This window comes from Tinamus guttatus, unplaced genomic scaffold, assembly GCF_059628265.1.
Source record: "Tinamus guttatus ecotype Peru unplaced genomic scaffold, ASM5962826v1 Tinamus_guttatus_pri_ptg000459l, whole genome shotgun sequence".
Taxonomy (NCBI): Eukaryota; Metazoa; Chordata; class Aves; order Tinamiformes; family Tinamidae; genus Tinamus; species Tinamus guttatus.
The window spans coordinates 7,539,894-7,555,562 of NW_028288993.1; the positions used below are offsets into that span (position 1 = coordinate 7,539,894).

Sequence of the window (15,669 nt, forward strand, 5' to 3'; positions counted from 1 at the left end):
TTCAGCAATTTTATGCAAGAAAAGTAAAGAAAATTCCCACAGTTCTATGCAGCTTGTTGCTTGGATTTTTTTTCCATAACAATAAGGCAAACTCATTTGGAGGAAGAGGCCACGCTCTATTCACATCCAAAATACCCACCTGAAGATACATTCATCATTAGCTTTAGTAAAAGAATAGTACAAAAGTTAGATCTTATTCTTTACACAATTGAAGAATTAGTCTTAGATTTAATTTCACTATTCCCCCCTTCCCCCAGCCCCCCACCCGCCAAGCTGAAAGCAGAGTAGAAAGTACTGAACATTTAAACATGTTGCAAGAGCAGAATGAAACTGAGAGATTAAACTTCATCTGTCTGAGATTTTCCTTTAAGGAAGTCCCACGAGAAACAGCTACGGACCATTTGTTTAGCTGTATCTACTGAACAATTCTTTTACAAAAAAAAAAAAAAAAAAAAAAAAAAAAAAAAGGCTACACTTTAATACACGTCTACTATCAACACAGTATTTACTCAGTTCATGCCTAAAATATCCATTATCTTAAAGTGAAATATGAATGACGCACAGGTTGGGTGCTTCAGTAAACTGTACACAAAACTACCAACAAACATTTTAAAAGACTTACAAAAATGGAGAATGAAACTTTTTTTTCCTTTTAATTACATATACTTACAGGTTTTCACATATATTGGCTAAACTTTCAGGGAGCACTTCAAATATAAATTAGTTCCTCCAGAGGTATTTACCCTCAAGCAAGAACAATATGCAGCTTTTAGAGATGGAAAATAACTTTGCTTTTTTAGCCACACTTGATTCTTTGAATGGCTTCACCATGGATATTAAACATTCACCCAAATTATAGCAGAGCTGCATATCCCACAGGCAGGTTACAGTATTCTAACCTAGATGAGTTGTACTGGCATTTATGGTGCATCACCATTATAGTTTTGTGTAGTGGGGCAGAATTTAAATGCAAGCAATGTTTGCTTTATCTGATTTGAATGAGCACAGAGAACACTAGCAGAATGTATCTTGGATGGATTCTGAGTGTTAAACAGTTGCTAACATGCTGAGGTTTTGTGAGAGTTTCCATGTTTAAATGTTCACCTGCAAAATCCTTCTGTTAAAAAAAAAAAAAAGAAAAAAAAAAAGAAAAAGAAATGGTGATTTGTCTTCATATGGATGTCTGGAGAAGCTTCTCACTTTGCCATGGCTTAGCAAACAAGAAATGCTTTATTTCCCTGCTTATTGCATTTTAATCATTAGTTCAACTTGGTTTAGTGGGTGCCTTTAATCTGACAGTAGGTGTCCTCATTTGTACTTTTGCTTGCTGATTTTGGGCTTCAGACGTTGCTGGTGTCTGTGCAGGATTCTGTACACCTGGAGCCTGAATCTGGGGAGATGCTGTTGTCACAACTTGCTGTTGAATCAGCTTCTGCTGGACGACCTGAGCAGTAGCAGTTGTTGCAGGAATCACTTGAACCTGCTGCTGACCTGCTGTCGTCTGAGAAAGGGTCACGGTTTGGGGCTGAGCTTGAACCTAGACAGCAGGAGACAAGGCAATTACGAAAGGGTAGTTTGGCATTTAACAGTGTGTTCACAGAATTTCTGCACTACAGAAAAGCACCTTATTTGTTGACAGAAAGCCTGGGAGGGATGCTGAGAATGTAAGATGCACCGTTTCAATGAAAAACATCTTCCAGATACATATTCTAGAGCACAGCCTTATAAATCAAAGCTAAGAGCCAGAATACCCAAGACCTACCTGTTGGGAAACCGAAACCATCTGTTGAATGTTGGCAACAGTAGCCTGTTGCTGGACCACTTGTGGAAGTTTTGCAACCTTTAGTGACATGAAATAAAGTAAGATGTAGTCAAAATTAAAAGTGGCTAATAGCAATGACACACCATATCCTCAAACTGAAGCTGCAGGCTGTCTTTTTGAGAATGCCATACTTTGGTTAAAAAAAAAAAAAAAGGCAAGCAAGCAAGCAAGCAAACTTTTAGATCAGTTAACTGAGAAATTTATGTAGAAGGGGAAGAAAGAGTCACATCTTCAGTCTCAACTGAACCGCTGTCTTAACTGCAATATACTTACATTTCCTCCACTGAGCATATAAAATCAAAGGAAGCGCAGATATTCTAATATCCTACATTATTCTTTCAAAAGTATATTTAAGGTAATGTTTCCAATTTCTAATTCTCTTGCTAGTACCTTGGTTAGATTGACCTAGTTGTGCAAAAAAGAAGAGACTGTCAGCTAGTCTGTCAGCCACAGGCTGGGCCAGGAAGCAACAGCAGAAGATGGGAAGAACCCTGTCTGAATGTTCCCTAGTAAACACAGCTGGAATCCAGTACTTAATAAAAAAGAGTGACACAATTTACTTCTTTCAAAGACAAAAGGAGACCTTATAGCTCAGATGCTTCCTCTGATCGCTAACAAGGCTGCAAATATAGCATCAATTAATTTTATTATAAAGTCAATTTATACAAACATGTAACAAGAATTAGTTAGAGTAAGGAATAAAATGCAAAGATACCTGTCACCTTTACCATTCTCCAGCCACAATAAAGGTTAAAGGTGTTACCTGTACCTGAATCTGAGCCTGCACTTGTTGGGTTCCACCTGGTTTCTGGGTCTGGGAAATGGGAGTTGTCAAGAACTGTGTTTTAATGGCTGGCTGCGTAGTATAAGTTACTTTCTGTTGTTGTGATGTCTGCTGCTGGGCTTGGACTGTAACTTGTTGAGCATTTATCTGTAGAAGAGGAAAAAAAAACACCGGTGTCTACAAAATTTATGTATTTTTTAAAGAATGAGTATGTAACCATTTAAATTAATTACATTTAGCTACTGAAACAAAATCCTCTCAAGCTTAAGAGCAGAAAAATGGGTAGTGGAAGAAAGCTTTCATGCATTTATACAAGTAGTTTGAACCATTTAAAGCACTGTCTGGAAAGGTTCTCTTATTATACATACACTTCATGCAGGAATACACCTCTGAAAAACCTATAACCTACAGCAAAACCACACTGATGGCTGATTGATAGCGAAGTTAATGAGCAGATGACATTTCAGGAAAAAGTATGTTTTACATGGTGTATATCATAAAAGGTTAAAACATGTGGCTATATTGGAAGACAACACAGAGAATCCTAATCTTTCTACTATTACCTAAAAGAGCAAACAAGTGGAACAGTTTGTGGCACAAAAAAAGATCAAACAATAGTCTTATTGAAAAAAAACATTAAGCATCTGACAACACATATGAAACACTGTTCTCTCCACCAAAAACTGATCTCTTCAGATCTGCCCACAAATACATTAACTGGATCTATAGCAGAGTCATAGTCTAGAACCAAAGCTTTACAGCTAGAGAAGCACCACAAAGCTCAAAGGAAGAGCAGAGAGGCTATACCTTTTGCTGCACAGTAGCTTGTCCCTGTGCAACCTGAGGCTGGATAGCTTTCTGTTGCTGTGCTGCTTGATGGTGCTTAAGTTTTAGAAGCTGCTGGACATGCAGTGGCTGTGCAACTACTGTCTGGCCTCCTGAAAATTACAAAAATAATTACAAATGCTCATTTTTCAAGTCTTCGTTTTACTGCTTCTTCCCAATAACCATGGCTTGCAAGCACAGACCGTTTTTTACTAACTTACACATCTGCCTAGCTCTTAGCACTAATAACCCAGTGATTTTAACAGGAATAAGATATATGATTTTGAAAGTGGAGGAAAAACATTCTTTCATCTATGTGCAGAAGTAAGCTAAGCTGGTGTCCTAACAGCAACACCTACAGGAAAACATTGTTTATACAGGATGGTTCTGAAATAAAGATAAGTTTTCACATCTTAAGTTTAAATTTAAAAGAAGTGATGAAAACTATATCTACTCTCATGCACAAATTTAAATTAAAATTTTAAAATAACTATCTAGCTAAAGATTCATACTAACCTCCAGATTAAACAGAGTAAGTGCAATTCTCTTAGTTCATTTTTGAAACAAATTGCAGCTCAAGCTCTAACAATGACCCTAGCTTTAAAGAAATGACATTTTAAACTATACTACATCTTAGCAAGTCTCTACCTACCTGCAGCCTTCTGTGGCTGCCCAATAGCAACACTAATGCCTGCAACAGTAACAGGGAGCGTGGTGACTCCCGCAGAAGACACAACAGCGGCTGGAACAGACACCACTGGAGGCTTTGCCAAGGCAACCTGTGCTGCTTGTGGAGTTTGGGCCTGGATCTGTCCTTGCGCTTGAAGCTGGGAAGCAGGAACACGAGTCTAAGCAATAAGGAATGAAGATTATTGTACTGGCAAAATAATATTTGCTGCATATAACAGGTCATTGTAAAATTATAGTTGTAAATGTTTCTGAATATATATATATTCAGAATATAAATTCCACTAACACTGCTGACATTGTGTCTGAAGTGTAAGTGCAATTTAAAGCTATTTGTGTATCTTTTGTACTGTGCAGGAAAAAGGCATTTGTGCACACAAATGACCAGCATCCAGTTCATTTCAATAAGCAAAGAGAATTAGGTGTTTAAGACTCTTTTGCAAAGTCAAAGACAACTTACAAGACGAGCAACTTGCAGGTTTGTCACAGTAGTGCCTGTGAGAACTGCACCAGGCCGAGGGGCTGTAACAGCAGTGAGTTGTTGAGTTTGCTGTTGCTGTTGCACTTGTACTTGTGCTGTTTGTTGCTGGGCCCCTTGCTGTGTCTGCTGTGCTGCCTGCTGCTGAGGGAGCTGCAGTTTCTGCTTTTGCAACTTGATCAGTTGCTCCTGCAAAAATAAAACGTTTCCATCATTTCTAAGAAGCACTCTAAGTCAGACTTTAATTAGGAGCAAAGAGCTAAGAATGCAGCTTCTTTATACAGTGGATTGCAGAGCTTTACACACTGACTTACTGTGAAATAGTGATACTATTTATTGAAAAGGCTATTGGGCTCCCTGAGTTCATGAAGTTTTGGAAGGATCCAATTAAGAACGAACTGCATTTTGTTTCAGTCCAGAAAACAGGTTACAATAAACATCATTAATGATACTTGCAGTAACAGGTGACAACATACCCTGATACTTCAGGAATCCTTCCTCACCTGTGACAACTTCCCTACAGTTTTTATTTGAGCTGGAGACTGGGCTTGTGCCTGAGCTTGAATCTGTGGCACTTGCACCTGAGCCGCCTGCTGCTGCTGTTGCCTGAGAAGCTGGAAGTGTGCAGGGGTGATGGTTTTGCCAGAGAGCTGAACTGTTGGTGTAGCTGTGAATGCAGAGAAAGAAAAAAAAAGAGATTTGGAAGAAGATTGTGAACATTCCATATAATTCACTGTTTTCGAATGAAAAGATAAGTTGTTAGATGTAAATTTTTCCGCTTCAGCACAATTTATGGTCTACCTACAAATAAGAATACATTAGTAAAAACATGGTGAAAAAGCAGAGTAAATAATAAATTATATATTCCTTTCTTCACAATTGTTTTTAGTTGAGACAGTCAATTCCAGCACTATACTGCTAGCTTATTAATATATATATTTTTTAATTGTAATGGCTAGAGACCGAGCATTGCTCTACTGCAACACTTTATCCAGAAACATTCACTGGAGAAAATTGTAATCTGAACAGGAAGAGTAAGCAAGTTAAAAACTGTGGCAGTGTTTAATAGTGCTGCCAACAAATACAGCCTTCAATATTTTGGGTGGTCAAGTGATGACCAAGTACACTGTAAAAAATCCTAAAGCTCTTTATGTACCCTCAGGGAAAACAAAATGAAACAAAACCAAACCCTAAACACACAGGTATTAACCTGGTGTAACCTGAGTCACCAAAGATCTCGTCTGGGTCTGCACTGGTGTCAGGTTCGTGGTTACGACTGCGGATGCTGTCACGGATGTCACTGCACGAACCCCCTGGGTAGACGCGATGGTCACCAGCTCCGTGGAGGCCGCGGGTGCTGCTGCAGGGCGCTGTTGCGTGTGCACCACTTGGGCAGTCGCGGTGCCTCCTGAAGTCTGAACAGCAACAAAATCATTATTGCTCACAGTTTTCACACTTCACATAAAACCAAACCTTGTAGAAACAGGTCACAGAGTTTTAGTAACAAGCACCAGAAATAAAGCACAGCAGGCCCAAATCTTTCTAATGTATCTGGTCAGATATGTCTTGTAATCAGCTTCTTGTTAAATCTTGTTCAAACAGGCTGATCACCAAGACCTTAATCACTCTACAGAAATTTGATTTTACTACCTTTCATATTTTTACTTTCTATAGTATTATACTCTTAACATAAAGATCATACTTAAGGCACAGAACAATTATAGCCTCAAAATGGCATGATCCATTTCCCATGAGAACACTCAGTTATGATTCACTGTTAACAGTACTATCAGATACTATGTTCTGATAAGCTGTCCCTGTGCGTTCTGATTTTTTTGGCAGGGCAGATGGGTTGCATACAGAATGCAGTTGGCAAGGAACAGAGCTTCTGATAACATGAAAAGCTAGTGCAGAAAACAGTTTATAAACAGATGCTGATAAAACTTGCAACCATAATTAGACCAGGGACACAACTAGCAGTCTACTCACAGTCAGAGTTCCAGGAATAACAGGTGAGGCCAGACGTTTATTAATGGGCTGAAAGGTAGCAGCAGGGACTCCAGCAACTGTATTCACTATGACATTTCCGCTCACTGTAGCTGGGGGAAGAAAAAAAAAAAAAGAAAAAAAAAGATTAAACATGTGATTTAAAAAAAATCTCATCTCCAATGCCCAATTATAAAGTCTTCTTACCAGTCTGAATACTTGTCCCAGTAACTGCTGTTTTGATTGTGCCCGCCTATTTAGAAGAAAATTGAAGTAGCCATTCAGAACACAATAAAAAAAATGGATATAGCTCTTATGCTTCTGTGCTGTTTTACACAATGAATTTAAGAACAATACAACAAAATGCATTGATACTTCTGCTATTGCTCCCTGGTTTTGCTTAACACAATTTGTGCCTATGTTAGGGTTTTGCCACACAAACAATCATTTGGAGAGCAGATGAATATCTGGTAAATTTAATATCATTATTGATATTAGTTTGACATCCTCGATAACAAAATAAGGGAGTAACACATTACTCTGGCACCATGCAGGTAACAGCTCACACAGAAACAACACTGAGCAGTTGATACACAGTGATACCTGTGGGTCATAGCCCTTTCTCTCTTTAAAAGCTGCTGTACTTTAGACCTTCAACAAGCAAATTAAGACCACCCCTGCCTGTACATGTTAGCAGGCAAACAGGGTGGGTTATGGAAATACAAACTTCAGATCTGCCATCAAATTTATTAAAACAGACTCTATACCTAAAGCCACCATGAAAATTTTGCATATCTACACTAACCCACCCTGTGGTGGTTCCACCAGGACCTACAATGGTTGTTAACATTTCACTTCCACAGCAAAGTTTAATTTACCGAACCTTTGTTTTTAGCCAGTTTAGCCAAGTCTCTTAGCAAAACTATTTTATGCTGTTAGCCACTAAAACCATACCCAACAGTCTCTCTACTCTCCAAGTTCTCTGGATAAATATCTTTCATTCACTGTGCAAATGTATTTGCTCAGACCTTAATTAATGTCTAAATTTAATGGGATATAAAACCTTTGCTAATGACAGGGCTTCTTTTCACCCTGTATGCCAAGGGCTACCACAATCTGAATACGAACACAGCAAAAAAAGATACCTGGCATATTCAAACCGAAAAACTACATTTGTCTCACAACACCAACCTAAAACCCCATGCAAATATGATGCAAAAAGAACCCGAAATTCCTCTGTCAGAGGCACCAAGGCTTCCCCTTCTTACCAATACTGCTGTGTTGGCCACGGTAGTTACCGCGGTCTGCACGACCGCTTGCGGCTGCTGAACCACCTGTGCCTGCGGCTGCGGCGGCGGCTGCGCTTGCTGCACGGCTGCCTGCTGCGCTGCCTGCTGGCCGCCTTGCTGCTGCGGAGCCTGCGGGCCCGTCTGCTGCTGTGCCCTCTGCTGCTCAGCCAAGGCCTAGGAAATCAAAGCGTGAGCTCCACAGTCTTCAAAACAGCACACGAAACAATCAAGATATATGTACATTTAAAAGCTTTCGCTCCAAGCATGGATTTTATGTGTGCGTGCAGATTCAAATCTGACTTCGCTGTAACTTTCTAACCCCAAGGTACACGGTCTAACTTCAAACTAATTTTAATCTACACATTGCACTATCATGACTATGTAGCTTAGAACATAACATAAGCAAGTGAATTTCCCTTCAAGAAGCAAGGAATAGCTCCTCTCTATAATAATAAAAAAAAAGGAGGATACAAAACAGTCAAGAATAAAACAAGGATGGAACTGTTTCTTTTTGCTGGTAAATATGAACCTGACACACGGGCCCTGGGAAAGGTCTTGCTTCAAGACTGGATATTCAAATCCTCCTAGAGGTAAACTCGCAGCTGCCCATGACACCTACTGCACCAGCTTCCCCCAGACGTCAGATTTTCTCACACTTCCTCTACCTCTTGCCTAGGTACTTAATTTCTGCAGTCATACACACAGCTGTCTGTACCTTTTTCTCTTTTGCAATACGTTCTGCTCGGAGGGATGCAACTTGAATTGGAGGAAGTGGTTTATCATAGCTGATTCCACTAAAAAGAGTGAGAAGGACAACAAAGCATGCAGTATTTTAGAAACAAAAATTGAAAGTTAAAAAAAAAATCCCACTTTTTATTTAATCTGTAACTCCTTTAAGATAGAGTGCCCACCTTTCTGCAAGCACAGATGCATGCTTTGGATTCTTCTGGAAAGGATTCATGCCAAGTCTGAAATTGAGCAAAACTGTGTTACTAGAGACAGAAAAACCTTAAAATCAACATTTGATTTCACATGGTTTAGTAGATTACACTGCAGTTCTGCTGAGGTTTTCATAGTATTCTTCCCATCAGTACTAGAGCCTGCATACAAATGAACATTTTAAGGGAGACTTACAACAAATATTACATAAATATAGTAAAAGCTACTACAGAAATACACATAGAACACAATATGCTATTAAATACTATCAACATCAGAATATTTGCAATTGCAATTCACGGAAATGGGGTACAGATTCACAAAGCAGATTAAAAAAAACACAAATGAGTGCCTTTTTGCTCTTAACCACAGAAAAGAAACTAATGGCATGAGTAAAAGTAAACCCAAGAAATACAGTGGTGTTCCAATGACAAAAGGCCAGGGAATAAGAAAAGTTCAAGAGCAGAGAAAGGAAACAGCAGAATGTAACAGAATGTGAAATAACTCCTGGTTGTGAGAGCAATTCTATACACAGCATCTCGCAGGTCTGTGGAGACAGGGAGCTTGGATGATCCCAATTAAACTTACAGAGGTTTGATAGGTGGACTTCTTTTCCCTGCAATCATTTTCATCATCTCAAAATGATTAGTATAAAGTTGCGTGTGGGTGGCACCCTCATCTTGAGCATATATCTGATTGGTGCGAAGGGGGCGACTGTTTTTAGTCTAAAAATGAAAACAAACCAACTTTTAATTGTGAACACACCCACATTGCATTTTGTCTATGTATAAACACATGGTGTGCTTGCAGATTATTTAAAAAGGTACTCCAAGATATCTATAACAGACTGGTTTCTGCCTCGTGCCACTGATAACTTACTGTTAAACAAAACTCTACGGGAAATATATAAAGAAAGAGCAAAATAAGGAGCAGTTCTCACGGTCACACTGGCATCAGCACTTGGGGACATACAAATGGCAAACTCTAATTTGAAAAAGAATCTTTGCTTTAGTTTAGATTTTGCGAGTTTAATTCAATACTCAAACCAGGAGCCCATTAGTTTCTAGTTATGCGTAGCGCACACACAGTGTAACGAAACCATCACTGCACTGCTCTTCTAACAAGCTATGTTAACACTCAGCACACCATGCCCTGCTGCTATTTGGTTTCTCCTAAGTAGCAACTGCCAGTCAGGGACAAACCTGCTTATTAGTCAGAGATGGGACTATGGTCAGAAGTTCTACACCTAGTTCTGTCACTAAATTGCTGTATAGTTTGGAAGAAGTTGCTTATATTCTTGGAATTTATTTCTGTTTCTGCTTCATATTATCATCCCCATTTACAAAGAGGTGCTTCAAGTATTAAATTCATTATATATCTGTAATCCACTTAGACCCTAGTATGAAATTTTTCATGAAATACTATGAAATACAGAGCTTAAGTATCATCATAACAATCAGGATAAGTTACATGGTGGTTGTTAGATGGAAAAATACCCACTACAGTTTAAGTGAAATAAAAAAATGCTTGCATGATTTAAAATTTATCTATCAAATCCAAAAGCTGAAGTCTGGTGTCAATCCACTGTATCAACAAAGAAAGGAAAAATAAATTTGGAATTTTAATTGATGTTTGAGAACTCAAGTAACACTCAACATGGATCTCATATGAATTATCTGCCCACCTCCATTGTTGCTAAATACCACAGTGTCTAGATTTGATTTTGAAAGAATACCAATGCACACCTTATAAATACTTTTTGTCTTCTTTTTAGGATTAGCTTCGTACATTAGCTGTAAAATAAGAAGGAAAGTTAGATGATCTTTTGTGGAAGATTTTGTTCAGCTGCTTTTTCTTTTCAAAGAAATCACATAAAATAAGTGGAAATCCTGATGAGGATAATTTTATAAATTTTTAAAAAGTTAATTATTTACACTGTTGAAACATTTAACAAAAAAAAAGTGTTTAAAAAGATAAGAAAAAAACTCTACAAACTTAATGTAAAAATGACGCATGATTTCTACGTAAACTCACCTTTCCTTCTTCCCTTGGAATAATCACATTTTCGTATCTGTTTCGGCACTGTTTTGGTGAGCGATAGACTCTGCTGCATGAGTTAACAACATCACTAACAAGGTCCCAATTGGGCGTGTGTGCTGGTGATACAACAGCGAGATTTAAAGGAAGCTCCAGTAGCTGCTTCACTGCCTAGAAGAGATAAAGGTACAAAAACTTCAGGTGACATTCCAAACATTCCAGTCTTCCAAACCTACCCTTATACGCGTGCATTTGTACACCATAACTACACTGCAGTGTTAAAGGAACACAAGTGATACACAATCTGCTTCAAATTATGTTAGCAAAATGCCAAAATAACCATCAGGAATTAGAAATGACCTTGAAGAGATGATGTGCACCAAGAGCCATTTCTGAAATTACAAACTAAAATACAATACATAATTAAGAGCAGATAGCGTGGGTATCATCTAACCTGCAGAAGTGCCCAATCTTCACTGATCAACCACTCGGGATTATCCTGTCCAGCCTCAGCAGCTGGTTTGACAAGAGTGGGCAAAGGCTTTGCAAACTGTGTCTGTTGTTTCAACAAGATGTTTTTCTTCTGCTCTTTGCCTTCTCGTCGCATTTTCAACATTCCTGGGGTTGCTCGGTCAAACAGTGAACGAGGAGGAATAACTGTCTCTCCATGACGTTGCTTCTTTTTCCTACCTGCAGCTACAATAATAAATGTAAATGGTTATTACCTTTGACTTTTTTTTTTCTGCTACTTGTAACAGCAAACTGCTTCTCTTTCAATTATCTAAAAATATATATTCTGCATTTCCTCTTAAAAACACAGTCTGTAATGAAACTCAATATGGCAAGAGCCTTTGTAAAGCAATACCAAACTTGTTCTAACTCACAGAGCCGAACATCTGTTTTGTTAAACCGTCCTTTTTAAGGTAAAAATACCCACACGTCAAAATAGGAAAACACACTATAAGAAATGGGGTTTCCTGTAATTATACTGCTTTAAGACCATCACGAGACAAGAATTTTTATTTCTTCAAATCTGCCCATTCAATTTTTCAGGGACAGATATACGGTCACAAGCAAAAAAAATCATCATTTCTGGACTTTTACCAATAGACATCACAGCAGTGTTAAACAGATATTTACCAGATGGGTCTGTTTTGTGTCGTTTACGTTCCTTCCGGACATACACTGGTGGCAACTTTGATTCCGGAATTGGAGTGGTATCATACATCAGACACATAACAGAATCAATATAGATATCATTGTCATCTTGAGGTGGAGTGGGGGGAGTCCAAAGCTGCCCAGAACATAATTTTTAGTTAGAGCAATGCATTAACTAATCATTGATCTTCACTTCTCAAAAAAGAAATAGCCCATTTTGAGGGTCTGCTGTTATTTTTGCGTACCGGCATTATTTCCGTTTGTCCATCTGGACCTTCGTAGACGTATTCCTACGAAACAAAAAGAGAATACAGTTCAAATGATCTGACTAAATCCTGGTGGAATAGATATCTTCACAAGAACTTAGAGGCACTACAAAAATAATCAGGACTTTTTTGTATGCATACTTTGTTATATGCATCCTCCCGAGTGTAGGTGAGAAGTTCCTCTTCATCCTCCCAAAGCATTTTTTGTTCCTTTTCCTTTAACACCTTCATATGCTGAACTTCCCATGCTTTCTTTGCAGCTTTCAATTCCACCTAAGTGAAAAGCCAGGTTCATTATAAACTTTATGCAGTTAACATAACACAGTGCAATAAACACTGAATTCACAGCTGATCTTTCTTTTTTAAGGGAAAAATTCCTTAAATTTTAGATTTTCTGTGCCTGGAAATTTTTAAATAATTTCTTAACAGACGCCTTTCATAATCACTTAATAAGTGATTTTTTTTTTCTGTAACTGTGAGGACCAGAATCTAACTGCACAAATGGATACCCATTCTTACCTTTCTCAAACAAGCAGCCCCACTGAAATTAATCATTTTTTCCCTGCTATCAATTATGTACAAGAAATAATTGCCCAGCTGTGCTGAAGAATGTTATTCTTATTTTATAAATATGAATTAAGAACTCATATCTCCTTAAAATAAGACAAACACAAGGAGATGAATTCCCTGTAAGGCATTCTGGTGCTTGGTAAATATACTATGCAAAGTACGTACACCCAGAAGTGCTTACAAAATACCCACTGTCCTTGAGGGGTTTTCCACTTCGCTTTGAAAATATCTCTCTGCTAGCCTGTACTGTGAGAGAACAACACAGAAAGAGAGGTTTGTTGTTTTACCTCATTCAAACTTGGCTCATTCTCTTCAGAAGAAACGTGGAAGAGCTCTAAATAATTCAATGCATACTTCTCAATTGGAGTAAGCTGAGAGAACATATTAAGGAAAAAGAAGTTAGTATTACAGATAAAAAGAAAGAAAAATGATGGAAGGAGAATGTTTTAAGGCTCTCCTTGAAATTAATCTCCTTTTCAAATGTCTTAACAACTTAGGTCAGTAGGAGATTCCCCATTATTTTATTGGGAGGAGTATAAAATCTATAGAAAATAAAGTTTCTGTAAGGCAAGGCTGCAAAGAAATTGATATATTTGGACTATACGTTATTTTTTAGCCAAATATTCATGAAAAGGCAGGGTACCTGATCCACAATAGCAACTAATTCCTGCAACTGTGAGGTTTCTTCATCGTATTTCGTCTCACAGAGCTCTGATATTAAAGGTTCAATTCTTGACTCAGGACCCATTTCTTGTACGTGATCGTTTGACTCTTCGTCCTCTTGTTCGATACTGTTGAGGGCCTTTCAAAAACACATATTTTAAAAGTAATGAAAACTTCAAAAAATGTGGAAAGAAACCCAAAGAGAAGTTCACTAAAATCCAACCCAAATGTTTGCAATGAATTTCTTTTGATGTAGAATAAACTCCCCAAGAAAACATACTATGCAACAGTGTACTTTTTTAATTTTTATAAGAAAAAATTAAGAAATAAAACTATTAGAAAACACTGATAGAATTTACCCGAATAAAAAAAGACAGCTGTTTAATAAAAATGTCATATTGCTGTATCTTCTCTCCTCCTCACTAATTTATGTGTTAATTAGTTACCTCTATAAATGGTCTTGCAACTTTAGGTGAAATGTTTTCTGATGGAGATGGTTCTTGAGAAAGCACTACAAATTCTTCTGCTTTCACTCTAAATCCAGAATCCTCCATAGGAGAATGGACCTCAAACAACTCCTGAATTGTTTGCTTGGTTATTAGAAGAAGAAAAGAGAATTGTGTTCTATGATTATTCTGTTTTGTTTTGTTTTTATTTCCTTGAATTAACTTAGGTTCAAGCGAACTTATAAACTATAAAGAAAAAACAAACTTTACAATATAATGTAGCAATATCTGTTATACATGGAACACTGCCCACTGTCTGTTCTGTAATTTTTCTCTTGCAGGACTATATAGCCATAATAAAGTGTTAACAGACAGATGATTTGCAATTATCTATGTCAGATATACATGCTTTCCCGCTGGCACTGCCATGCCAGCAGTGGCAAAAGAGGATGGACTAGCCTCACCAGTGCAGCCAAGATCATCTGAACCTTTAGACCCGCAATGTGGCCTATGCCACTGAGCTTTATATTTCACATTTTTGAAGTTGCTGAAACTTTTATACTTGCAAGTTCTACAGAATTTTCTTAGCCAGATAATGTCAGAATACATTAAGTCACAAGAACAAAGCTTTTGCACCACTGTGCAAGTAACAGCATTAACAGATAGTGTCACATTCTCTCAAATACTAACCGCTGAGCTAAAACAATCATGGAATCTATATGCTTCTCTATCAAATCCCAGTCCAAATGCCTTTCTAGTAAACTTTTACACACGTGTTTGAACATATTTTGAAAATTAACTTACCTGTGTTAAAAAGGCCATTGAATAGTCATTTCCCTGAGCAGCTACTTCTCTGATCAAATCCTTTGTGCCATTTTTCAAAAGCTTCTCTTCTACAGAATTACCACTGACAAGCCTGAATAAAGATCAGAAAACCTGATAAGCCAATTTCAAAACGGCTTTCAGAAACCAGAAGAGAGATTGCCCTCAGAAAATAACATTGAATTTGTAAAAAATGATAGTTTGGGGGTGTGTTAGTTTTGGTTGTTTGTTTAATTCTGGTATAAGCTAGAGAAAAAAAAAACATAACAAAAAACACAGCTACCACCTCCAATTTAAAAAACTAACCTTATTTAAGGAAAAGTCATTTATCTGCAAGCGTCACCTGTATATATGGATATCTTTACATCTCCCAATTCTGTCACACCACTCCTGCGCCTTTGCATCCATCACTGGGTTTAAGTCGTTGTCATAGAACACAACAGTGTCTGCCTCCACGAGGTTGACACCAGTGGAACGACTGTGAGAGGAGAGGATAGCACAGAAAATGCGCTTGTCCCTGTTGAAACTTTTCATCAGCTCCTAAAGGTAATAAAAGCAGGCACTAAGTAAAACTATACACCAAAATAAAATCAGCATGTCCTAATAAAAAGAAAAGGAAAAAATATCAGTGCTTCAAATGGGTAAGAGACAAGGTAGACCTCCTTATCCTAGATGTGGACAACTGCTAGTGTAAATTTACCTGCCGCTGTTCGTGGTTAGCGTATTCATCAATCCTCACAAATGTGAGGAAATGGAAATTCAGGAACAATTCCAGTATGTCCAACATCAAAATCATCTGTGACAAAATCAGCACACGGCGTCCTTCAGATTTCAATTTTTGAAGTAAGATAGCAAGAGCTTCTAACTTTCCTGCATTAAAAAAAAAAAAGATAAACA

The 15,669-nt window shown here is 37.8% G+C and overlaps 1 protein-coding gene across 8 annotated transcripts in view; it reads right to left on the bottom strand.

Moving 5' to 3' along the window:
* Positions 1-1,184: 1,184 nt before the first annotated feature.
* The window catches only part of EP400 (E1A binding protein p400), a 41,075-nt gene continuing 26,590 nt past the window's right edge, over positions 1,185-15,669 (bottom strand). For 5 of the 8 annotated variants that reach the window (XM_088532460.1, XM_088532456.1, XM_088532455.1 and 2 more), the window contains 26 exons: positions 15,473-15,642; positions 15,116-15,312; positions 14,755-14,866; positions 13,951-14,094; positions 13,485-13,643; positions 13,129-13,212; positions 12,413-12,544; positions 12,251-12,295; positions 11,988-12,141; positions 11,302-11,543; positions 10,845-11,018; positions 10,556-10,603; positions 9,399-9,535; positions 8,783-8,839; positions 8,587-8,665; positions 7,851-8,045; positions 6,790-6,835; positions 6,586-6,695; positions 5,807-6,011; positions 5,100-5,263; positions 4,579-4,785; positions 4,084-4,279; positions 3,414-3,544; positions 2,592-2,753; positions 1,763-1,840; positions 1,185-1,537 (listed from right to left, as the gene is read on the bottom strand). In XM_088532460.1, the coding sequence (XP_088388586.1) occupies positions 1,265-1,537; positions 1,763-1,840; positions 2,592-2,753; positions 3,414-3,544; positions 4,084-4,279; positions 4,579-4,785; positions 5,100-5,263; positions 5,807-6,011; positions 6,586-6,695; positions 6,790-6,835; positions 7,851-8,045; positions 8,587-8,665; positions 8,783-8,839; positions 9,399-9,535; positions 10,556-10,603; positions 10,845-11,018; positions 11,302-11,543; positions 11,988-12,141; positions 12,251-12,295; positions 12,413-12,544; positions 13,129-13,212; positions 13,485-13,643; positions 13,951-14,094; positions 14,755-14,866; positions 15,116-15,312; positions 15,473-15,642 (3,701 nt within the window). In that variant the 3' untranslated portion in view covers positions 1,185-1,264. The remainder of the gene's footprint in view (positions 1,538-1,762; positions 1,841-2,591; positions 2,754-3,413; positions 3,545-4,083; positions 4,280-4,578; positions 4,786-5,099; positions 5,264-5,806; positions 6,012-6,585; positions 6,696-6,789; positions 6,836-7,850; positions 8,046-8,586; positions 8,666-8,782; positions 8,840-9,398; positions 9,536-10,555; positions 10,604-10,844; positions 11,019-11,301; positions 11,544-11,987; positions 12,142-12,250; positions 12,296-12,412; positions 12,545-13,128; positions 13,213-13,484; positions 13,644-13,950; positions 14,095-14,754; positions 14,867-15,115; positions 15,313-15,472; positions 15,643-15,669) is intronic. The other 3 variants (XM_088532459.1, XM_088532462.1, XM_088532458.1) reach the window with 2 other exon arrangements.